Here is a 24,760-nt window from a genome sequence, read left to right on the forward strand (position 1 = left end):
TTTTTAAATTTGCCCCAAAACTCTGTTTTTAGTTAAATTTTAGTCCTTTTTTTGTTTATTTTCGTTTCTTTATTAAATATTATTATTATTTCTAATATTATTAATATTATTACTATTATTATTATTATTATTATTATTATTATTATTATTATTAATATTAGTGTATATTTTATTAAATATGTATATATATATATTTATATATAGTATTATTTTAATTACTTTATTTTGATATTATTATATTATATTTGCTTTTGTATTTCATTATTATTGCTAGTATGATTATCATTATCATCATTATTAACATATATATACATGTGTATTTTTCATGTACATATTAGTATTTTCTACAATTATTACAAATATATTATTTCTTTTATTATATTATTAGAAAAATATTTTTTATTATTATTTTCTTTATTGTGAATATTATTGATATTCTATTCTAATATTATATTTCAATATTTTTCATTAATTGTATCATCGTTTGCATTATTTACAAATTCCTATTGCAAATGATTTTTTAATGTTTTTAATTAATTTCAATAAATAAGGCAACGTACCGATTTCAACAGTCGCTGATTTCATCACTATGTTGGGTGGATATCATTGGCACGTGTTAAAAACGAGACGTCCTTCTAAAAAACCAAAAATTTCAAATTCTCGTATTTCAATTGGATTGCGATTAAATATTAAATTAAACTTGTATTTTTGAGAATTAAGACAACGCGTGTTTAACAAGATACCAATTTTGGGCGTCGCGAGGGTGCTAATACCTTCCTCGTGCGTAACCGACTCCCGAACCCTATTTTTCTCTGGATTTTCACGTAGACCCAAATTCGGCCTTCATTTTTGTTGAAAAATAAAATTTCTTTTAAAAAAAAAAAGAGAATTTATTAAGTGTCCGATCACACCTAGGAAAAAAGATCGGTGGCGACTCATTTTCTCTTTAAAACCGAAATTCCATTTTCAAATTTTCAAATAATCGCTTCAATTAGCGACCAAAGCAAAATTTTTACGTCGCTACAACGGTGTCGATCCAGAAGATACGATCGCCCAGAGGGCCATTCTAGTTACGTACTCAGGCGATGATGACGACGACAAAGAAGTCTACAAGCCCGTATTTCTGCTTTTGATGTGGATGATATAACTGTCTCGAGATGCGTCTTGTAACGGCCTAATTTTCAGTGGTGTCGGAAATGGTGATTTGAGATCACTAAATCCGACAAGTAAGATTGAACAAGATAGTTATTAAATATTTATGAGTCAAGTAAGAATTTAGAAGAATTTGTGAATTGGTGAATTTGGTGAATTAAAAGAATTTATTAGGTCAAACGGGTCAAAAAATGAGGTATCGAGACCTCAAATTTGAAAATAGAGCTATAAATATTTTTATAAATATTTATGAAGTGTCATTTAGCTAGTATTAAAGTTTGGTTGAGAAATTTTAATGTTTGGGTAGTCAATTAAATAAAAAGGACTAAATTGTAATAAAAATAAAATTTGCTAAAAGGATTAAATAGCTCAAGTGTTAAAAGAAAGAGGATTTAAAGAGCAATTAAGCCTAAAAGTGAATAGGCTGGACGGAAAGGGCAAGAAAATCAGCAGAAAAATAAGGGAAATAAGGGAAATAAGGGCAAAATTGGAAATTTCACAATTTTGACATATAAAATAAGGACAAAATTGAAATATCTAGAGATCTCTTCATATTTTCTCAGCCAAAATGCCATATAAGGTCTGGAGAAAGCTTTTTTTTCATATTTTTACATCATGTGAGTTTAATTCTTGCTTTTTCTTGATAATTTTTATGTTTTTATGATTTTTACAATTAGGTCCACTTATAGAATTCATTAGTTTTTAAATAGTTTCCCTGGATGGGTAAGGGAAGTTTATGATTAATTATTATGAAATTTAAGTTCTAATTTCATATTAAGGTGGTTTTATTAAGTGATTTTGATAGAAAATGGTATTTAGGACCTAATTGTGAAAAAGTTGTGAATTGAAGGTTGGTGTTGAAATTAAGAATTTAAAAGGTTTTTAAATAGTTTATAATGATAAAATAAAGTGTTAATTGAGAAAAATTGGTTCAATTGATGGGTGAATTGATCAGGGACTAAATTGTAAAAACTAAAAATTTTGGGGTAAAAGTGCAATTTTAAAAGTTGAAGAGCATAAATTGTGAAGTGAAATAGAAATCAAATAAATGCTAATGAGTGGAAATAGTTTATATTATAGATCAAGAATTCAAAGGAGAACGAGGAAAAGAAAAAGTTGCAGAATAGTCCCTAAATTTAAATATCTTTTACAAATTAGCCGAGTAAGTTCATATGGTTGAATTTAGATTCTTATTTGTGAATGATTGAATGATATAATGTGTTATTATATATGAATTTGTTGTGGGATTGTGAAAATTTTGTTAATGAAAAAAAATGTGGAAATGCAAATTAGGAAAAACGCAGGATTGAGTACGTTCTTATCGTGACATGTGATGAATTGACAGATAAGACCATGGTTGTTTCATGGAAAAGTGTGAAATGTAGGTATTTGTATCATCCATACTGAGTTGTGAAATGTAGGTATGGTATTATCAAATCTATACTGAGTTAAGAAATGTAGGTATGGCATTTCCTATACCGAGTTGTAAAATGTAGGTATGGTATTTCAATGAGGAAAACCATACTGAGTTATGAATCGTGGCACTGAACAACGACGTACTCAATTTCGTAAGCCGTTTCCTAATTTGATAATAAGAAATACAAGAGAAGTGAACCAAATGAAAGAGATTGAGTAGTTGTTACTATTGAACTCAACTATGTGAAGTATTATACAGTGGTTGTGAATGGTAGGAAACTTTAGTAAATGTTTTGGTAATTTTTGGAAATATTATGTTTGGTAAGCATTACTTTTAAACTTATGAACTTACTAAGTTTCAATAAGCTTACTCGTGTGTGTTTGATATTTTTATGTAGATTGAATTGAAGTGAAGTTGGTAGATAGGATCAACACAACAAGGCACACTATCCAGATCAATTCCGGTAGATTTTGTTTTATGTTTAAAGATTTATATGGCATGTATAGAGTTTAAATGAATTGAAGTAAAGATGTTATAAACTAGTTAACAATATTTTGTACTAAAACAGTTTTTGGTTAGTACCAGTAGTTTGATTTTGAAAATTCACCATAAATTATGAAAATCTAATTAGAGGTTTAATAAATTATGAAATTAAAGCTTATTGAATATAGTTTCACATAGAAGAAACGGTGTAAGCAAAAGACTTTCATATCAGGAGATATTTGAATTTTTGTGAGATAAGGTCAGAGTGATTTTGAGCTCCCCTGTTCTGATTTGTAAAAATAATTAAAAATTATAAAAAAATAATTAGGAGTCATACTATATATCTATGGATTCTTTATTGAGTCTATTTTTAATAGAAACAAATTTTTTAGTTATTTGAATTCTATATAGGGAGAAATTTGGTTCGTAGTGCACAGGGGTCAGAGTAGAAGAACCCTAAAGCAGGGGAGACTTTAACTAATAAAATGTACTAATTGGCCTGACCAAAAAATTCTAGAAAAAAAAATTAGTAAGTAGATATATGAGTATAGATTTGGGGAAAATTTATGGATTTTGATTTCAAGCTTTGTAACTCGAGATATGATTTTTTTAGCGACTGTGACGCAATTGGACAGCTTGTCTAGAAAGTATGATATAAATTGTCTGAATTTGTTTAAATGCTCAAATAAGTTTAGTAATGCCTCGTGCTCGACTCCGACGACGGTCTCGGGTAAGGGAGCGTTACACGTCTGGCTGATCACATTGAATAACTCATACTTATGAGGTCAATAGATGCAAGATATTTGCATTGCAACTTTATAATTCTTCCCTGAGTCGATCCCCCGACTTTCTTCCTGATCCTGTTCTATAGCTCACACATTTGAATAGTACTAGTTAACACAAATTTCATGTACTTCGCCCCTACAAACACCACCCCGAACTTTGTATTAAAGATTTGATTGTCGTAATACATAATGGATTCCACTCGTCAACTCATTTTAATACGTTTCAAGATTTGGATGAACAAACAAAAAAAATTAAATAGATAATTGTCCCAAGGATATTTACAACTCTCACCCGTAATGCAAAGTTCTTATGTTTTATATTAACCAGATATGTGCCTATGTTATGAAAATTACACCCCTTTTATAATAGAATTATGTAAAGAGAAAAAGAATATGTACTAAGTATCTCGTTTACGAATGTACACATTCGTTGCATATCATATGGTGCAATTAACTTTCATCATACATTCAGAAGTCATATAATTTCAAAAGGTACCATCACACTAGGGGGAATAGGAATTTTGTTAGAGAAAGCTCACCCAACTGAGGGGCTTTCCTGCCCAGCTGGGCTAGCTTTTCTCTAACAAAATTCTTATTCCCAAGGGAGAAATGCTTGAAGCTTCGAATAATTCAGACGCTTTAAACACATTTAGAATATGTTTATTACTCCTGCAACGCGCTTTCAAGGTTTTTTTTTTTGCAAACAGACCATTCCCTGCGATTATAAAAGGGCTCTAACACATCAAGGCTTCATCATCCTTGAATCATATAATTTCTCCTCCATCCTATCCATTTCTTCATTGCAAACCATTTCCCGGTCTTAAAAAATTTCAATCGTTAAAAATATTTGGTTTATGTTCGATGTATTCTTGAGTCGTCGGTGATACGATATCACTCCAAGCCGCACACATTTCATATATAATGTCAAGATGGGATCATTGCCTCCGAAGCCTATCTTAGGGAAGTCAATTATGGGGTGATTTTACTTTCTACGGTTGAGGGTGGAAGTCGACGTGGAGACCTCAATCGACGACTGTTATACAGTAATGGATCGGGGTATAACAGGGAGCCAGTTGACAGTTGTCACACGGCCATAAGCTCGATCTTTTTGAATACTCGAAAATTATGCCCTATAAATACCATAAAGAAGTTGAAGGCATATTTATACGGAAAAACTCTGAGGCTTCTGGTTTTAATCTGTGTAATTTTTTTCTCCATTTCTAGGCAACTGGTACCTTTAATCTTCCTTTTTATTTGAAGGCCGACACCATAGTTGAAGTAAGAGGACTCTCAGGCTGAGCATGGGCCGAGCCGGTATTTCTCGGTTCCAAATTTAACTTAAATATCCATTTATTCAACCTTGATTAAAAAAAGTGTCAATTTTTTTTACCGATTTAAACTTTTTTTTAAATTATTTATTGGATGAATTACGAGAGCTAGAAATCGCAATAGCAAAAAAACTAGAATAAGAAAACTCACAAAAACTATAAACACAATAGCAGAAAAACCCAATAGAAGAAAAACCAAAATAAGAAATACCACAAAAACTATAAGCACAATAGCAAAAAAACCAAAAGTAGAATGAGGAAAAAAATAGCTACAGACCTCAAATGAAGAAGAATAAGAAAAAAAAATTAAACTACAGCCTACAAGTAATATTCAACTTGTGGTAAATAAAGAAGAAGCTTAAAGTTACAACTTGTGGGGAGCTCTAAGACCTCAAATGAAGAAGCTAGAGACGAGAGAAATGAGAGAGAGCTTCAACGAGAGAAATGAAAGAGAGCTTCGATTTTGGCCTGAGCTAAGCTGAGCTTCGACATCAAGCTCGGAAGCGACTTAACGAATGGCAAATTTCTTCCATTTTGGCCTGAGCTGAGTTGACTAGGGAGTAGGGGTCAGTGGAAGTGGTGGTGTGAATTAGGGATTTTTTGGAAATGGCTTATTCGGAGGAAGAGAAAGGCAGGAAAGCTGAGCAAAATAAAAGATAAAGACAACTGAGCAAAATAAAAGGTAAAGGTAAAGTTAAAATGATAAAATGATAAAAAATAAAATAAAACATTTAATATATTCGAGCCGGGCGAGGGCCAAAAAATTTATCCGAGGCCCAACCCGTTTTTTAAACGGATCACATTTTTTGTCTAAGCCCATTTTTCGAGTCAATAATTTTACCCGAACTCTCATTTTTCGGGCAGGCCTTCAGGCCGGGCCATTTTAGGTGAAATCATGCATGATGGGATTTCTGGGAATTTATATTCATATATGGCTATTTTAGGGACTTTATTGTGATTGTAAACCAATATCTGAGAAAGAAAACTGTTATCGTTTCCTGTTGTGGATTATAACCTTGAATTTCATTAATGTCGAATGATAAACGACATTGTGGAAATTAACGACATTGTGGAAATTAGGGGCTAATGATGCTATAAGCAAATTCATCATATGTTAAACACTTTGGACCAATCTTTGTTTCATTATCAGTTGCATTGTTGCTTTTCTTTATTATGTGTCTACGGTTCGTGTCGTGAGTTGGACTATGTCTATGATTGTAGTGAAAAAGGTGGCCGTGGTAACCGACAAAGCTCCGGCGACATTGGGATCGCATTCACAGGTCATCAACGCTAATAATTTTCTCTTTGTCTCAAGTGTTCTCGGTCTTATTCCATATTTGTTGAAGATTCTTGACATGTTAAGGTTGTAGTCTTAGATGTCTGGTTTATAAGCAAGGTACTGATAATGTCTGTAGGGTTTTATTCCAAACCAGAAGTTCATCTCGATCAAATAGAGGATCAAACGGAGCAAGTAACTATGAGTCTGTAAATCTGCTATTTTAGCTTTCCAATTGTGGAACCGAGTACATGTCCGTAATTGATTCGACACTGCTATGCAAATCTACAGGTACTGAAAAATATGGGAGAAATACTGAAAGCTGGCGTTGCTAACTATTCCGCTGTGGTTAAGACAACAATTATGTATTACTCTTCTTCGGTTTTCTCCGGCATTTTGCTTGTTACATGGATAAGGGTGGATAATCTGAAATGGATAAGATCTTTACTGTTTTTCTTTTCTGGTTTCCTTCATGCTGGCTGGCCGACTTGAAAGACATCAAGAAAGTGAATGAGATTGTATGCTAAATGTGAGTATTGCTTTATACATGGTTTTGCGAGTTTGCCTTAAATCTCGTATTCATCAATATATATATATATGAAAGAAAACAAGATCATAGATACATAACTCGGTATCTGGTATATCTGGCATTTTGGTCAACGGCCGGCTTGTTCTAGGCCAGATATACGGCAGATGCCAATGCCATTTCCATTTACAGCATATCGTACTGAAAATTTCTAGCTGTCTCTAAAGACTTCGAATGCTGTCACATGCATCAATATGACCTTTGCGCTTATGTAAACTTATGACTTGTCAAAATTTGTCGACTAAAACGAGCTGGACGTTTTCCTTTTCCGAATCTTCCTACTGCATAACTAACCTTATAACATCGTTAAAAATAGGACATTTCAATTCATTTTTCGCTTCACGGTTCCTTTTGCAGACTTTCCTTCACCGGCTCCAGCTCGTTCAACGTGTCGGGTAGCAGCATTACCATTGGATGCCAAGGTTGAATTCGAATGCATTGCAGCACTTAAGGCATGACAAAAGGGAGAGTTCGTAAGGTAGGAAACTAAGCTTTTAAGAGTCTCGCTTTTTCGATTTTGAATTTGGCTGTCATGTCGGGTTACTGATGCAGTTAGTGGATCCCATTCGATATCTCGAAACTAGCAAGTCTTGTGTAGCAAGCAGCCTAGCAGAGCTACATTGAGTAAACTTGAATGTGATTTTTGAGCTTTAATAATGTTTTTGAGTCGCAGCTCCTACAAATTGCATTGTGTTCAGGCATATGACTCTTGTTTACCAGAGCATTCAAATCAATCTCACTGCTCTTCGTTTTCGGAAATCGAGTACCGTGTATATTCTGTTCTTCAGTTTCCAAAATTGGCAATCGAGTTATTAATAATTAATGGCTAATGATCGATGTTAATAATAATCAAAATTAATACTTTAATAGCTAATCAAACCATAAAAAATTTCATCGTTGTACAATGCATTTACCAGTACTGCACTGATATTTTGATTTACGGAAAATTTTTAAAAAAAAATCATTTTATTTCCAATAAATAAATTAAGCATTTTTAAGATGATGGATATTATCGAATCCAAGGTTAGATTTTCCCAGAAAAGTGGGACCAAAGGGACAAGGGAACAAGATAAAAAAAAACTTCAGAGATAAATGGATTTTTTTAAAAAAAAATAATTAATTAATTAATTAAACTTCACACGTTTCCCATGACAATAATTACCAAATAAAGCAAAAAAAAAATCCTTTCTTTTTGTCATTAACTAAAAACTCAGTCAGGAGGAAAACCAAGAACGAAAGCTGTAAGATTTTTCTTGTTTAAAATTTTCGTCTTTCTTATGAATTTTATTCATATGATATGAGTTACACGTGGGGTCCAGTCATTACCTTTTGAAGTTCCTTTATTTTAAAGTTATTCTTGGCCCTAATTCTAGATCTGAGCCATATATATTCTCGTGATAAATTTGGTTGTTGAGGAGTTTTTTTTCTTTGCTTCAATTATTTTTGAGGTGATTTAATTCTTAAAATTTGCATCATATCGTTGGTTTTCGGTAGGTTTTTGAATCTGGGTTGGTTTTAGATCTTGTTGATAGTAGCTCTTTTCCTTTGATTGAATTCGTTCTTTGTTCAAGGTCCAAAGTTTTGATTTCTTTTTAAATATGTTTCTTCTGTTTATTTTAATTTTCCTTGCCATACTTTTTTTATTATTTTCTTTAAGAAAAAAAGATTCATTGTTATCATCATAGATATTGGCTAATTGTTCAAGAAATTTTAATGGAATTATATGCTTGATTAATCTTCTATTCTCTGTTTCATCTTCACATGTTTTGTTTCCCTCTCTGCGTGCGTGTGTGTGTGTGTATATATATATATATCTGGAATTTAAAGGACCAGTTGCTAGCTGTTTCCATTACCAATTATTTAATCATATAATGATGCAAGTTGATTTTGAGTTTGTGTTTTTTTTAGGTGCATAATAGTTTGGAAAAATGGAAGGTATCATCGTTAGAAGGGTCATCCCCTCAGATAACAGCTGCCTTTTCAATGCTATTGGGTTAGCTCATAAACTGCTTGATGGTTAATTTTCCATTTGGATTTGTTATTAGTTTGATTGGAGTCATTATTGTTTATTTCGGATTGTTTTTCTTTGTGTTTAGGTATGTTATGGACCATGACAAGACCAAAGCTTCGGAATTGAGACAGGTTCTTATCTGCATGATCTCGTGGTCGTTCTTTAGATTATGTTATTTAGTTCTTGCAATGTAATGGGTGGTCGAATATTGGAACTTCGTATGCAGTTTATGTTAACTTGTCAATTCTAGCATTTTAACACATTGATCTGTGGATAGGTAGTTTATGTTAACTTGCGAATTCTAGCATTTTAAGACATTGATCTGTGGATAGAACGGTTATGATTACAAAATAGGAAGCTTTATACGTTTATATGCAAATCAATACAACAGTGGCTTTAAAGGGAAATGTTCAAGATTACGTGTTACTAATATACCATATTTAGCTTATTTTGATATTATTAGCTATTAATAAAGCTTTTTTGTTGTTGCTTGCTATTACCAACAAAGAAGTCTATGCTTTGCTTTTATTTTGCTACTGTTTTACTACTATAATTTCTGATGTACCTGTGGGAGGTACGATATACTTTACATATTCAGTCGTTATCATCATATGCTGCATGCATGTAGAATGCCCAAGTAGATAGAAAGAATAATGTTTTTTCATTTGAAGGCGGAAATCTATGAGCATACTTAAAAGTGTCGATATAAGGCCATTTATCCTTACCATATCTAGATGCTATTTTGTTTTCTTAACCTTGTGTGCTTGATGATTGTTTGAAGGTTATAGCAGCAACAGTGGCCAGCAATCCGACGAAATATTCTGAGGCATTTCTCGGAAAGCCAAATGCAGAGTATTGTTCATGGATTCTCGACTCGGAAAAGTGGGGAGGTTAGTTGAAAGTTGAAACTTCTCCCCTTCCATGTCCGTTCTTCTAGTTATTCATTTTATTGAATCTATTACGAGGACAGTCGTCTTTGGGTTATTTACTCAATTGGCTGCTATCTCATTATGTTATGTGCTATTATGAAGGTGCCATTGAGCTTTCAATATTAGCAGATTATTATGGACGTGAAATCGCAGCATATGATATTCAGACATCCCGTTGTGATTTGTATGGTCAGGTTAGAACTGCTGATGTTGTTGTCTCTAGTTGTAATATTGTCGTTATCGATACTTACAATTCCCCCTTTTTATTATGGCCTTCATGACAGGAAAGGAACTATTCAGAAAGAGTCATGCTGATCTATGACGGTCTCCACTATGATGCTTTGGCTGTACGTTGTTTTTTTAACCAATTTACTATTTTCGAGGCTGTCCTTATTGTCATCTTCTTAAACTAGAGGAATATCACAACAGCATCGGAGTATATTTTTGAAAGTTTTGAAAAGATAATATTTGTTACTACTTGATTACATTCATGTGACCTTCATGTTTGTGATCATCCAAAGATAATAAATTGCTAAAAAGGGAAAACTTTAAGAGTATCTATACAGAATAATGACTATTAATATTGCATCACAGATGCTGATGGTGTTCTTATTCCTTTCGTATGTTTTCCACTTTGTTACTTGTTCCTGCTATTCTCCTTTCTATGCTTATGTTTTTTCCGGTTCCGGGGTTTTGTATCAATAGATGTCTCCATTTGAGGATGCTCCCGAGGAGTTTGATCAGACTATATTTTCCGTACAAAAGGATAGAACCATCGGGCCGGTTGAAGGCCTAGCACTGAATCTGGTCAAGGATCAACAAAGGTAGCATTTTAATTTTTTTATTATATTATATCTGTTTGTCGGGAAGTGCTCGAATAATTCAAGGTTTGATGTCCATGTCTGAACTGATTTTGGGTAATTTCATGTCCTTGTTTCTTAGTAAGAGGAGATACACCGACACAGCCAACTTCACTTTGCGTTGTGGAGTATGCCAAATTGGCGTCATTGGCCAGAAGGTCATTTTCTTCTCATTTCTTTATCTCACTTTTCTTTTTGCATCCGGTTTTACTTGATATTTTTTCAAATACAACGCTTCTCACATAATTCCGTGTGAATCTTTAGGAAGCTGTTGAGCATGCACAAGCAACGGGCCATGTAAACTTTCAAGAGTATAGATGATAGAAATCTGAGAGGTTAGTGGCATTTTCTTAAGCTCAGCTCCTTCATACGCTACCTAGTTCATCGGACTTGTATCATTTGGTTGATAAATCATCTTATTGAATTCTCGGATAACAAAATGGAGTTGGTTCCAGTTGGTTCCAGTTGGTTCGGGAACTGTTGTTGTAGGATGGATGTTGTGTAAGATGAAAATATTGACTGTTTTACTGTTGATTAGTCCTATATATTTGTTACGGCAATGAAAAACATTTTACATTCACGGAATGATAAAAATAAGAGACCATATAGGAGATTTTTCTCTTGTTTTTTTTTATGCCTAGAACTTTGATATAATTTCTCAAACTCTTAACCTTGATCCATGCCATCAATGATCGATTCAACCGGAAAGTTCGGAACCCCCTTCTCGAAATTAAACAGGAATGCAGAAAATGACACAATTTGGGTAGCAGCTGGTATTTCTAGACACTAGCAACCTTGCATTCTTTGAATGGCAAAGATGGCAGCCTGATAAGCTGAGGAGGAATGTTTATTAGATACTTGAGGGTTGTCTTTCGAGGAACGATACCATCATTCTCGAAGAAGATAAGCCATGGAAGATCAAGGCAAGATACATTCTATGGTGTTTTATCTCAAGTGCAAGTAATCAACTAACTATTTGAGTAATTTGCATTTCAGTTTGTAGTACAAAGAAAGGCTAACCAGATAGTTTAATAAGAAGGCTACAAATGCTAAGATATAATATTGCATGAATCAAAGTTTTGATCCCAAATGAGAAATATGTGGACATTGGCATTCATTGCCCACTTTGCCTCTTACAGTTTGGAAAATGTCTTGCAATATAGTATATAGATATAGATATGTGTGTGTGTGTGTGTGTGTGTGTGTGTGTGTGTGTGTGTGTGTGTGTGTGTGTGTGTGTGTTCCAATCCTATGCGCATATTAGTTCAGTTGGAACACGTTTCAATTTTGGAGCCAAGTAGTTTAGGAAGGATGGTGAAAGGGGAAAAGCTTGTAGCATGTCCAAGATGTTAATGAGGTCGGTCCCAAAAATAGGGTTCTTTCTTTGGTTCTTTGAGGGTTTGTAAATAGAACCTTTTGGTGGGGCTCATGGAATAATGCCCCCGCTATTTATAGCATTTGCCTCCATCACATCTTTCCAACTTTAGAGCCACTTTATACGGTATCATTGTACAGATCCCACCAAAAGACTCCTTGTAATATCCTTTTAAAGGAACAAAGAAAGGGAGGTCTCTCATTTTCTTCTCCAATAAAAGAACACATTTTGGGACCGCTCTTGGAAATCCTACAACTTCATTTTTTTCACCATCGTTATGGGCCCATTCGGTTTTTTGGCTCTCAGCTAGAGGTGTTTATGAGACGGTCCAGACCAAGCTTAAGTATGATATTAAAATATTTTATATTTCATTAAACTTGATTTGGCCCAAAATATGAATTTAAAATTTACTCAAATTTATTCATAATTATAAAAGGCTAATCCAAGTTTATTTTAAGTCATGTCTCATATTAATTTTTAAATTTATTTGAGAAAATATTTATATTATTTTTAATTTGATATTTAATAATAATGCATATTCTGTTTATTAAAATTTTATATATAAGTAACTAGACATTTTTTAATGCTTAAAAACAGGCTAGATCGAGTTGAGTTAAAGCCTTGAATGCTTGAGCTCAACTTATTTTTTGAAACTAATATTTTTGCTAAATCCCTGTCAAATTTCAAACTTCAAAGGAACCTTCAAATTTAGACAAAGAAACCCTGCAAACAAGACTACTCCCTACCCTCCAAAGCTAACTCATCTCCAAACTCCCATGTATCAACAATACTATATTAAGGAATGCTCATAGTTTTCAAAGTGAGATTGAAGGTCCAAGATTATGATATTAGATTACGGACGTTATATGTATTTTATCCTTATGCAGGGATCATCTTAACCTTCTACTTCCATGCAGACATTCTCAAACCAGTAAGTTATATTCCCATAGGCCCAAGTCGCTCAAGCCATCGAAAGAACCTTTCTTCAGTTAATAACCCAATCAGTTAGAGGATAGCCTAGTGGTCCTTCATTTCACCCATAAGAAACTTAAAAAAAAAAAAAAAGGGTAAATTTCAAAATAGTCGCTTCTGTTTGTTTCATATTACATTTTAGTCATTTATATTTGAAATATTACATTTTAGTTACTTACGTTATCATGTTGTAACATTTTAGTCACTGAGCCATTAATTGTCGTTAACGATGCTACAGTAAGCTGACATAACACGTTAAATCATCATTTCAAACGAAAATTTTATGTTAATTTATACAATAGGTCTCCATTTTTTTTTTGAGCAATGACTAAAATGTTATAACGCGATAACATAAGTGACTACAACTTAACATTTCAAATATAAATAATTAAAATATAATCTGAAATAAACAAAATGACTATTTTAATAGTTTACCCAAACTTAGAATAAGAATCACTTTTAACAAATATATATATATATATATTAAAAAGAACAAGTTTACAGACGAAAATGATATCACTTCAGACTACCATGAACTTGTTTTCCTTGATAACCTCGGATCCGAGTGATACAATACAAATGTCATGCATTGGTTTTCTCTATTACATAGAGAATGGCAATGTCTCCAGGCAGTGTTACAACTATTACAAATGAAAGGAGATGATCCCAAATAATCTGTTTCATGAACAACATCATCCGGCTTACTCAGCAAGAACTCGAAAAACCGGAGGATCGAAAAATCTATGGGACCAATCAGTTGCCTGTATTCAACTTTTAACCGATTTTGAACTAGCAGCAGAGGTTGCTCATGTCTCTGACCAATATAGTCCTTATTTCATTTGGGAACTTCACTGTTCTAAATCTTCTGTTTAAGAACATGCCGTAGTTGGACCTTTTGGCTTTCCATTCTTGCTTCCAAAAGCTTTGCCTTCAAACTGTTCTTTTGTGCACCACGAGGCCAGTCAATGCACCCTTTCATCCCTTTCGTTATGTGTGGATGACCAGAGTCAGGTGAACTCCACTGTCCCATTGAAGGACTGAGCCCACCTTTACCGGATCCTCGATCTGGGGATACAATACCCCCATTAGACTTTCTTCCACTTGAAAGTCTGCCATTTGCTCCTTCTACTGAAATTATCTTGTAATTTTCTCCATTATTCGGGCATGACCTCCAAAGCCTCGTTATGGACGACGCCTTCTTCGACTGCCTAGCAGGTAATGAACAAACTTCGCTAATTTCAGTGATTGGGGTATCTCCACATGCATTTTCTTCCCATTCAGTTCCACTACCCGAGAAATTGCTGTCCCGGTGATTCCTGGTGACAGATGCAACACTCCCTTCTGGTGAGTAACTTGAGCCCTGATCCTCGAGATGGCTGACAGTTTCCCACCCACTCTCATCTTCCTCTATCTCATCATTCTGATCAAAAAGTGCATTTGAATGTTTCATAATGCTGTCTTTCTTCATCATGCTCATTTCGGGACTCACCATAAGAACTTTCGAGGCATGGCTAGCAGGACTATATGCGGTAAAGGGTTCAATTTCTCGTTCATTTGCTTCACCGAAAGCAACATCTTCAAAAACGGCAAAAATATCATCTGGGTTTGCTGGCTCATATGTAAATTCCTTAATTTCTTTAACATTAACTGAATCAGCAGCCTGTCTTAGTGATTCTGCTTCTTGCATGTCTTTCGTGTCCAGATTTCCAGTCCTTGACCTTAGAAAAGTCTCCAAATCTGCTATAAGCTTGTTCATTTGTGAATACCTCTCTTCAAGTGCTACCTTTGCATCAATGAGCTTCATCTGTACACGTTCTTCACGCCAGACCTCAGCCATCTGCAACATTTTTCTTTCCTCATCGACTTCCTCCCGAAGCTTCATGGAATCTCTCTTAATTGCCTCCAATTCAGCCTTGTCTTCTCCAATTTCTTTAGCAAGTTCATCGCATACTTCTTCAATTAGTTCTCTGGCTTTTCTTTCCTTTTCATAATCCTGCATATATTGCTTCGCCGATAACTTGGCAGCAGCCAACTCATTCACCAATTTGGAATTAACAATTTCAAGCCTCCGCCGTTTTTTCTTTTCTTGATTCAAGTCCGCTTTAACATCGTCTACAAAGGCACGTATTTTCTCATGCTCTCTACTCCGCCAAGCAGCCCTTTCCTCACTAACCTTCCTCAAGAAGTGCTCAAGTTTTTTCTTCGAGGATCGGCGCTCAGTCTCAAGCTCCTCAATGTGAGCTCGAGCCTGCTCGAGCTCAGCTTCAAGGGCAGAAACAATTGATACAGCACTTACTTGTTGGTCAATACGCTTCATGTGGTTGTAAATTTGCCTTACCTCATCCGTTGTTTTTAAGCAGATAGGATCCCACTTTGTTGCTCCCTCCATCGCAGAGTTGGAAAATTGAATTGAAGGCTCGATCTTAAGAAGGAGAAAAGCAGGTTAATATCAGAAGTGCAAAGAAATCAATATGCAAAGCATGCAGTTGTTTTCTTTTTTCTTTTCTTTTCTTTTTCGTGTAACTATCACAAGCTACAAGCATGCCGAGAGTAAATATATGGATCTAAGCAAGCAAACATCAGCAATGTCCTCATTTTGTAAATTTTTTTCTTACAAATTTCTTTTTTGAGCAGTTTCTCTAGTTTATCCCAGAGTTGGGAGTGATTATTGGCCTTTTTTCCCCCTAATCATGAACTGGTTCACTCTACTGATACAACTAAAACCATGTTGATTCATGCATTAAATGCATGTGATCTGTAATTTTATTCTTTCCCCTTCTAGTTTGTCTAGACTTGTCAAGAGTTTTGAATAGGCAATGAATGTAAAAAGTTTTAATAGATAGACTAATAATATACCGGTCCTGCAGAGTGCAGACATCTTTGATAACATCCAAAATGCCCAAAAATGAGCGAAATGGTGCACAACAAATCCCATCTAAAAGAAAGTACCAAATGCGGGTCCCACATGTAGCATGACACGTGTGCCGTATTATGTGTGAGATGACAAAGGTTTGGTTTCCTATACGGTTTCCATTCGTCATTTCCATATTGATCGTTGATGAGGTCAGCAAAAGTTCAAGATTCAGATAAGGAGCTCACGGATGCAAGCATACCTTACGCAAGAGACCGTTCTTAGTGCCAGAGGCAGAACCAGGGCTCTGTAATGGATCCTTGGCATCTGAACTACAAATTTTGTCCTTGTGATGATAATGGAATGGAACACCCATAAAATCTTTACCAGGCTGCGGTAAAGCACAAAGTAATGAACTCGAAATGTCCAAAATTGTAATTCAAATTTCATAACACATAAATTGGATCCATCCATCGAGACGGAAAAGAGTAAAACTATCAATAAATACTAAGTAGGATGACTTTCCGAAGCAATTTAAACAAATTATCAAATGCATTCGCTGTGTGAATCAAGCAGGGCCGTAAATATGAGCAAACAGTATAGCACGTTATCGAGGAAATGTCCATAGAAAACCTGTAAAACCATGCTCACAAAAGCCTCGCATGATTAGAAAAACAAAACTATACCAGAGCATACAATGATGACAAAACTACTATAAACATGATAAATGCATCAAAAAGGAGACTTTTGGGTACATAATCATATGAATCAATTACATTTAGCAAGTTTTCAAAGGTTCACTTTTTTGTTAGACATGCAAGCAAAATGTAAGGCATCATAAACATCAAAAATTCAAGAATAAACCAATGAAACAATGATGGCATTACAAAGATCAGTGTTCTTTTCAGTATCAACAGTTGAAACTTCAAATTTAAGCACAAAATTAACAATCGTTAACAAGCAAAATACCCAAAATAATCCCTTCAAAATCACAGTTTTTTCAATTTGATCACCTTATTCTCATTATAACTATAAAAAGAAGAAGGGGAATAAACAAGGAAAAAAAAAACCACAGATCATGGAACCAGAAAAACGTTAAAAATCTGACCTTAAACCCTAAGCGATCGCTCCTCCTTTCTGCAACACTAGATGTCAACGTCTCCGGCAACTGTAACCGCCACAATCCAGCTGCAAGCTTCCTCGCGGACACTTTCGAAGCACCTTTCCTCCTATGCCCTCGACCACCACCTCTCCGGCCACCCTTCTCCTCCTCTTCGACCTCGTCCTCGAGCTCTTCCTCAACTCCACGACCTTTCTCTTTCCCTCTTTCTTTCTCTCTCTCCTCCACCTTCCATTTCAACAAAGGCGTCTCCGGCCTGCTCCGCCTCCCCACAACCGGCGTACCGCCGACCCGTTTCCACCTCCTGTTCCTTGCTTTCCGTTTCGTCGTTGGCTTGAGATCCGCGTCCGTCGGATTCCTCCCCGAAAATGTCGCTGGCATACTAGATTTCCCCGTCACCTTCATCACTCTCAAACTCAAACCTCTTCCATCAACATTCCAAAACCAAAAAAAAAAAAAACCACGAAATTCCTAGTTTATAAAGAAAAACAAAACAACCCAAATAAAAAAAAAACTGCAAATTAGTTTGTGAAATATCTTTCCCTTTTCATAAGTGTGTGAAACTAATTTTAAAAAAGCGAAAAAAAAAAGAAACACTAAAATAGAGAGCAAAAGCTGAGCTGAGAAAGGATTGAGAGAGAGAGAGAGAGAGTATGCCTGTCTGTGTGTATGTTTCTATGTTTTTTTAACCTTTGCTTGTATGTATCTGAAAATGGAGAAAGGGACGTATCCCAGATTATGTATAGAAATAAGTTAAATCTTGTATCACCGTATTCTTATACGGTCAACCTACAAATTGGTAAGATACGGTACCGTTTCACAGGCGGACCAGGGCACCTCTTTTACACCACCGGGGGGTTCACTTCATTACTTTTTACTTGATTAGTGGTGGGTTTGCAGAGAGACGCTGTAGGTTTATATTTTTTTTTGGTAAATAGGAAATTAAACGACCTCGTTCTAAACAATAAGACAATATCTTGGCAATTAGTAGATTAAAACATTTTTCCCTATTTATTTTTCTTAAATTATAAAGCAATAACAAGTAAGTAACTTAAATATATATAAATAATTAAATATTTAATTTAGTAATTTATCAATTTTCGATCAAAAATTTCAAGATAGTATTTTATGAGTGTAATGATTATATTCTTATTATAACCTTTCGTATAATGGAATTTATATTTTAATATAAAAAAAAAAAAAAAAAGGGTTCCTCATAGAAGCAAAAGATAATGTAGCTTAATCAAATGGTCCAAAAGCTATAAGTTACTTAATTATGTACCAATATCACATAGAATTCAATGGATAATAAATACTTGACATTGGAGAATTTAATGTATATATAATAATTTGGAATATTTCTTCATTCAAGTTTCTTCCCATTTTGTTTTTCTTTATATAGACTTGTATCAACTTTCATGTTATGTTGATCAGCTTTTTTCTAGGCTTAATCCAAGCTTCAACTCGATAATCAATCAGGGTTAGATTTTGAGGTTTTAAGAAATTTTACATAAAATATCTAATTAGAATTTTTAAAAATTTTCAAAAGGTTTAATAATAATTTTTAAATTTTTGAGAGGCCTAAATAAAATTTTCAAAGCCCCCTAGATTGTGACAAGGATTTACCTCTTTTGGTTATGATTTCTACTTTCATCTTGACTTTTTACATTAAGGCTTAAACTACTTTTTTTTTTTGGTCCAATTTTTTTTTAAGAAAATTTCAAAAATTAAATTTGACAAAAAAAAATTCAAGTTCTAATATGATAACAATTGTTAAGTTTAAACCGCAATATGAAAATAATTGTAAAGTTCAAAGATTAATTTGGATAAAAAAATTCTTACCCAAATATTAAAACACTTGTTAAGTTCAAACTCGATTAATGCAATGACCATTTAAAAAAAACAAATACATTAAACCCTAAGTTTTGACCTATTAATCGAGTATTTATTCTTTTTTTTAAGAATAATCCTAAATATTACTAATAAACATAAAAATATGATAAATTTATACATTTATCATATTTGTATTTAAAATAATATATGATTATATAAATGGATGCAAGGTAAAGAAAGAATGAAAGTTTGGGGCAATTGAGAACCCTATGTCCACCAGCTTTCAACTATTTCTTACACATAAAAAAGATTCAATTGGTTAATTTATTGGTATAATGTTTGGGTGGTGGGCAGATCTTAACTCTTGTTTTTTCTTTTTTCTTTTTTTCATTATTTTAGACCGGTTTCCAAAGGTATCCAATGGGAATACCACGTGGCTTTTTCAATAAATTACACGTGGAAAGCCACCCAAATTTATTTTAATCTAACCATCACTATTTTTGTATGTATTGTTTGCAAGGCGACGAATTGTACCCACATGGCCTGACTTGATGTTCGAGCCAAACTTAAACTTCAACCAATTTATTATGCCCTTAATTTTAACTTATAAAATACAGATCTAATCTTTAATAAATTAACCCTTGCTCGAAGCTTAGATATGTTCTTTATAAAACACCATGGAAGGGTTTATTAATGCTCAATTTTTTTTTATAAGCAAACAATAATATGACAATGGAAAAAGGAAAATGAATTTACAAAACCCAGTGAATAGAGGCAAAATTCTTGGGTTGGGTCCCGAAGATATTCTTAAATTTTCTTCCAAATTTAATTTAAATAAAAATATTAAAATTTGAGTCATACTCGATTTATCTGTATTAAATTTTTATATATTATTTTCTATAAAAATATTTAAAAATATAATAATTAGATACATTAAAAATATTAAAATAAATATTTTTCAACAAATTAAAATAAATTTAAAAAATTATACTTAAATAACACTAAGATATGTGCAATTTAGCAAACAGATACCTTTAAAATAGTAACAAAATTAACAACAAAACAATATAGTATATTATAGCGAAATGACAACAAAATACTGACAAACAACAATAAACAATAGGATCATTTTTTTTTACAAATTCGGGCTGGGCCAAGGCCAAAAAGATTACCAAAGACTCAGCTCATTTAAAAAATGGATCTTATTTTTTTATCTGAACCCATTTTTCAGACATATATTTTTACCTGCATCCTCTCATGATCAAATCTACTAGTAAACGAATTTTAAATCTAAAAAAAATACTTGTTTTAAAAATTTTTTTCTTTTAAAGTTAACCATTTAAATTAATAGACTCTTTTTCATATTTTTATCTTTGTAGAGACAAGATTTTGAGAAATTTTCATTCTAGATCTTATTTAGTTTAAATTTTATTGCACTAAATTTCTATTTAAATTTATTTTTTATATATTTTGATCTTTAATTTATTTATTTATGTATTGTAATGATTTATTTCATATTATAACTACTAATGTATATACTATTTATGGTTGAACTCTTTAAAAAAAAAGGATATGTTTTAGTAATATTCATGTCTTACATATGTTTTGGTGTAATAAAAGATTATGGGTACCCAAAAGAGAGACAAATAGACAATGGGAAATTATGGGTTTTGTGGGATATAAATATCATCTGCTGCTAATCCCATATTAGTGGGCCAATTTGTGTTTTAAAGGTTAATTACCAAAGATGATTGATTTTATTTTTGGGGGTTGTGATTTTGTGCCCATATTTACTTTATATCTTAAAGAGTCTGGAAATCTAAACTTTAATCCCCTTTGGTATACAAGTGCCAAGTTTCATGTGATTTTGAGGGTTGATCCATTAATGCCAAATTTCACATGTCATGCTGGTTTTATTATGCTGCCATTTTTTAATTATCACTTTGATAATTATTTTATCTATAGGTGAAGATGTCTTTTAGTTTCTATATTTAAAATGTTAAAATTAATTTTTTTATTTAAAATTTTAGTCTAATCATTAAAAATATAAGTATTTTTCGTCAAAATTTGTCAATTTACCATGTCGATTAAATACCTAGATGTGATGTAACATATAATTAGTGGAAAATAAATATGTTATATTCATAAGTTCTAACGAAAGCTACCAATGAAAATAATGATCAGATTAGGATTTTTCATATTGGAAAGGAAGAGAATTTAAATTTTAATTTTTAAAGTATAGGAATTAAATCTGAAATTCCATAAAAATATCGAGACCAATCTTGTTTTAACCTTTGGTATATTTGAACATTCATAGATGATCAGTCAAAGTGAAGTCAAAGATTTATTTTAAAATTTTAAAATTAAAGTTATAATTTTTTAGTGAGTCAAAGTTAAAACTTTATTATTATATTAATTTATAATTTTAAAACGGAATAAACTGAAATTTTATCATTGATGGTTGGGTTTTTCATTTTGATATTTACTTATTTGCTCAAGGTTTTATTTGGTTCCAAGGATTCGAAAAATTGTTTTATTATTAGTTTTCTTTAAGCTCTTATTAAAAATCAATTAAATTCTTTTAAAAACTCACCTTATTAAGTTTTCAATGCCAAAAAGTAATTCATTAACGGAAACCATTAGTGACGCTAACATGTAAACAAAAATTAAAAATTAAAAATTATATATTTAAAATGAACTTGAATAAATGATTGTTCAAATTGTTTAGAATCCACACAGTCATGGTAAACAAGTGCAAAAAATTTTAAAAACATAAATTATAAAATTACTAAAATTTATAAAAGTGTATATAAAAATTAGTTATTTTAAAATTCAAGAAATAAAAATTTATTAAGAATTTATAATATATATTAAAATTTTCATATCTAAAATCAATCTAATAGATGTACAAAACAATACTAATAATTACTAAAAGTTGAGCTCCTTTTCATTCCCATTACTTTAGTATTTGATCCTGGCTCAATTTTTTTAAAAATTAGAAAATTTGAGATTTTATTTGTTTAATAAATAAGTACTCCATTATTACAATACAACTCTAATGTCGTATTAATTTAAACATACTTTCTTATCTTTCAATTTAACAAAACTATTCTCTCACAATAATGTTTTATTTTCCTAATCAATCTGATTTGGGATTGTATTAGGGACATAATTGAGATTTACCATCCAATCAAAACTATTTATAAAAAGGCTGGATTAAATGGATTATATTCTACATAATTAAAGTATCTCTACTCTAACAACGAGAGTTAGGTGAAATGGTAAGGATCTTTCCTATTTTAATCAGTGGTTGAAGGTTCGATCCTTACTCTAGGTATAGAGCAATTTTAAAATTCGTGGCTAGCATCTACCTTGTAACACCCCAAAAATCGAGTTTGTGAAAATCAAGAATGACCATGTTCCGATTTATAGGATATAAACCACATTAAAATAAATATTGTTGGGGGTGAAGACTAAACAAAAAATAGGCTTAAGCCAATGGTTAGCACGCTAGAATTTTTCTTGGAGGTTCTAAATTCGAGTCACTCATTCTCCTTTAATTTAGTAATTTCACCAAAAATGTCTCACTGCATATCTATATAATTAAGCAACGAAATAAAGCAATAAATGGGTAATAGCCTAATGGTTAAGTGTTAGTCTCATCCCCCCTTCCCTTTTAATTTTGAGATTTTGGCAAAACAAGAAATATATACTGTTGGGATTAAAAATTAAACAAGAAATGGGCAATAGCCCAACGATTAAGAGCTAGCTAACCTTCCTTCCTTGTGTTCCTATGTTTGAATCACAACCTTCCTTTATTTATTTCTTCGTCTTTACAAAAACAAAAAATATATATATATTTTTAAGTAAAAAAAATGGCGTGTTCACTAAAAAAAAATCCTTTTGTAGCAAATCATTTATTAAAAAAAATCGAAAAGCTTAATACAAAAGCGAAAAAAGAAATAATAATGACTTGGTCCAGAGCATCTACCATTATACCCACAATTATCGGCCATACTATCGCCATCCATAATGGAAAAGAACATTTGCCCATTTATATAACGGATCGTATGGTAGGACATAAATTGGGAATTTCAATTTGCCATTTTTCAAACCCTAATAGATTTTGCTCTCCATCTTTCTATTTATTCTTTTTTTTTATTTCCCTTTTCTTTACACCATATTTTCATCTTAATTGTTGATAATTACTTTGCTTTCCTGAATCAAATTATCCTTCACTCGTTTGTTCTTTCTATCGGTTTTGTAATTGTCATCAAATATCATCTTTAATCTTTACCAAAGATCAGTAAGTACAGCTCAATCCCGATGTTTGAACTCGAATCTTTATAGAATTTCTATTTAATGATAATCTTGTGAGAGATTAAACAATCTTTCACGGTTCTTGTTGAAATCCTTCTATAATATTGTCAAATCTTGAAACCCAATGTTAATTCATGCAATTTTATCATTGAAGGACCCGATTTAGGTACCCCAATAATAGATTTGAACGAGAGGATTTTCACTCGAACTGCTGGTGAAAGGTGTGTGTTCTTTTACAAGTGAATCAGAAGCAAAATCGTGCCTACGATAGGACCACACGGTCTGCCACACGGGCATGTGGACCACACGACCCCTAAGATGGCCATGTCCCCTTAAAATCCTAGGCTAATTCGTGAACCACACGGCCAAGACCTCTCCACATGGCTTGCCACACAGCCGTGTCTCCCTTGTAGGTTGAATTTACAATTTCCACACGACTACAGTCTATTACACGACCTGACCATACTACCATGTAACCCCTCCACATGGTCTATAACATCTCATAGACCTAGCCACACAATCGTATGTCCCCTGTTTTTTTAAATTTTATAATTTTTCCCTAAAATTTTCTAAACTATTCAATTTAGTCCTTGTATAATCCCTAAACTATTTTTAAAGTTTTATCTCTTATAATATAGGTCCCTGATAATTTGAATAATGTGGAATCCATGATTTGATTTATTAGAATATTATTGTTTATGCATGATATGGATTGAAACTTGTTTATTGTCATTGGATTATTAATATATTGTCAATGTTACTTGTACTACTGTATTACTGATTGCATGAATAACGTGCCTATTATTATTGATAAACTGAAATTATGACATTCATATCTACTGCTACCATTAAACTGAGTACATGTAATGCATGTCCACTATCTCTATATTGTACTGCTATTAGCATGCCGTACTACATTGCATGAGGCGGGACGCTTTGAAAAGAGGAAGTACCGGTAGTTTAATTGCAAACACTAATGGTTTATCCACATACATACTGGTAGCTTTTATATACAAACCCGTTGTGTATTCACAACCACTGGCAGCGTATTAAATTGTAAACACTAGTTGTTCAACGACATCTTTTTGCTGGAAGCTTTAATCTGCAAACCTGTTGTGTACTCACAATACTACTGGCAACGTATTAACCTACAACACTAGTGGTTTATCCACAAACTAGAGTGTCTGGGATATAAAAGTTCTTGGGAACTTTTACTGTGGAGTGCAGCGGTAGTGTAGGACCCTTTTCTTTATTGTTAAATTGAAATTGCATTACATTGGCATAAGCATGCTCAAATGATTTGTCAATTACTATTTTACCATATGATTGTTGTTGTATTGAATATTGTTATTATATGCTTGGTTTATTATATTACACTGATTTTTCTTGTGATTGAACTCACACTGAGCGTCATAGCTCACCCCTTAAATTTTCATCCTTACAGATAACCCATCAAGTTAGG

General features: G+C 32.8%; 2 protein-coding genes across 7 annotated transcripts; one reads left to right on the forward strand and one right to left on the reverse strand.

The window, feature by feature from the left end:
* The first annotated feature begins 8,138 nt into the window (after positions 1 to 8,138).
* On the forward strand, positions 8,139 to 11,440 carry LOC108480392 (OVARIAN TUMOR DOMAIN-containing deubiquitinating enzyme 2). Of its 5 annotated transcripts, none has more exons than XM_017783378.2 (9): positions 8,139 to 8,268; positions 8,936 to 9,020; positions 9,124 to 9,169; positions 9,820 to 9,928; positions 10,070 to 10,161; positions 10,252 to 10,314; positions 10,673 to 10,791; positions 10,910 to 10,985; positions 11,092 to 11,440. In XM_017783378.2, exons 2-9 carry the CDS (start codon positions 8,956 to 8,958, stop codon positions 11,146 to 11,148), a joined length of 627 nt encoding a protein of 208 aa, XP_017638867.1. In that variant the 5' UTR covers positions 8,139 to 8,268; positions 8,936 to 8,955; the 3' UTR covers positions 11,149 to 11,440. The 5 variants fall into 5 exon arrangements, with proteins under 5 accessions (XP_017638867.1, XP_017638866.1, XP_052886249.1 ...); XM_017783377.2 differs by having other exon boundaries at positions 8,263 to 8,517; XM_053030289.1 differs by lacking the exon at positions 8,139 to 8,268 and adding an exon at positions 8,326 to 8,535.
* A 2,191-nt stretch (positions 11,441 to 13,631) lies between these two features.
* On the reverse strand, positions 13,632 to 18,055 carry LOC108483417 (uncharacterized). 2 transcript variants are annotated; one of them, XM_053030290.1, is made up of 5 exons: positions 17,959 to 18,055; positions 17,803 to 17,851; positions 17,134 to 17,616; positions 16,288 to 16,416; positions 13,632 to 15,596 (listed from the first exon to the last, which is right to left on the reverse strand). In XM_053030290.1, the coding sequence occupies exons 3-5, from the start codon at positions 17,548 to 17,550 to the stop codon at positions 14,031 to 14,033; spliced, it is 2,112 nt and encodes a 703-aa protein (XP_052886250.1). In that variant the 5' UTR covers positions 17,551 to 17,616; positions 17,803 to 17,851; positions 17,959 to 18,055; the 3' UTR covers positions 13,632 to 14,030. The 2 variants fall into 2 exon arrangements, with proteins under 2 accessions (XP_052886250.1, XP_017642288.1); XM_017786799.2 differs by lacking the exons at positions 16,288 to 16,416; positions 17,959 to 18,055 and having other exon boundaries at positions 17,134 to 17,926.
* Positions 18,056 to 24,760: the final 6,705 nt, after the last annotated feature.

This window comes from Gossypium arboreum, chromosome 1 (assembly GCF_025698485.1).
Source record: "Gossypium arboreum isolate Shixiya-1 chromosome 1, ASM2569848v2, whole genome shotgun sequence".
Classification (NCBI taxonomy): domain Eukaryota; kingdom Viridiplantae; phylum Streptophyta; class Magnoliopsida; order Malvales; family Malvaceae; genus Gossypium; species Gossypium arboreum.

Coding starts and splice junctions, on each gene's coding strand:
- LOC108480392 (XM_017783378.2), top strand. CDS start 8,956: ATGGAAGGTATCATCGTTAGAAGGGTCATCCCCTCAGATAACAGCTGC. Junction 9,170..9,819: donor AAGCTTCGGAATTGAGACAG/GTTCTTATCTGC, acceptor GATTGTTTGAAG/GTTATAGCAGCAACAGTGGC. Junction 9,929..10,069: donor CGACTCGGAAAAGTGGGGAG/GTTAGTTGAAAG, acceptor GCTATTATGAAG/GTGCCATTGAGCTTTCAATA.
- LOC108483417 (XM_053030290.1), bottom strand. CDS start 17,550: ATGAAGGTGACGGGGAAATCTAGTATGCCAGCGACATTTTCGGGGAGG. Junction 16,417..17,133: donor GCGATCGCTTAGGGTTTAAG/GTCAGATTTTTA, acceptor GCTTTACCGCAG/CCTGGTAAAGATTTTATGGG. Junction 15,597..16,287: donor AGAACGGTCTCTTGCGTAAG/GTATGCTTGCAT, acceptor CTCCTTCTTAAG/ATCGAGCCTTCAATTCAATT.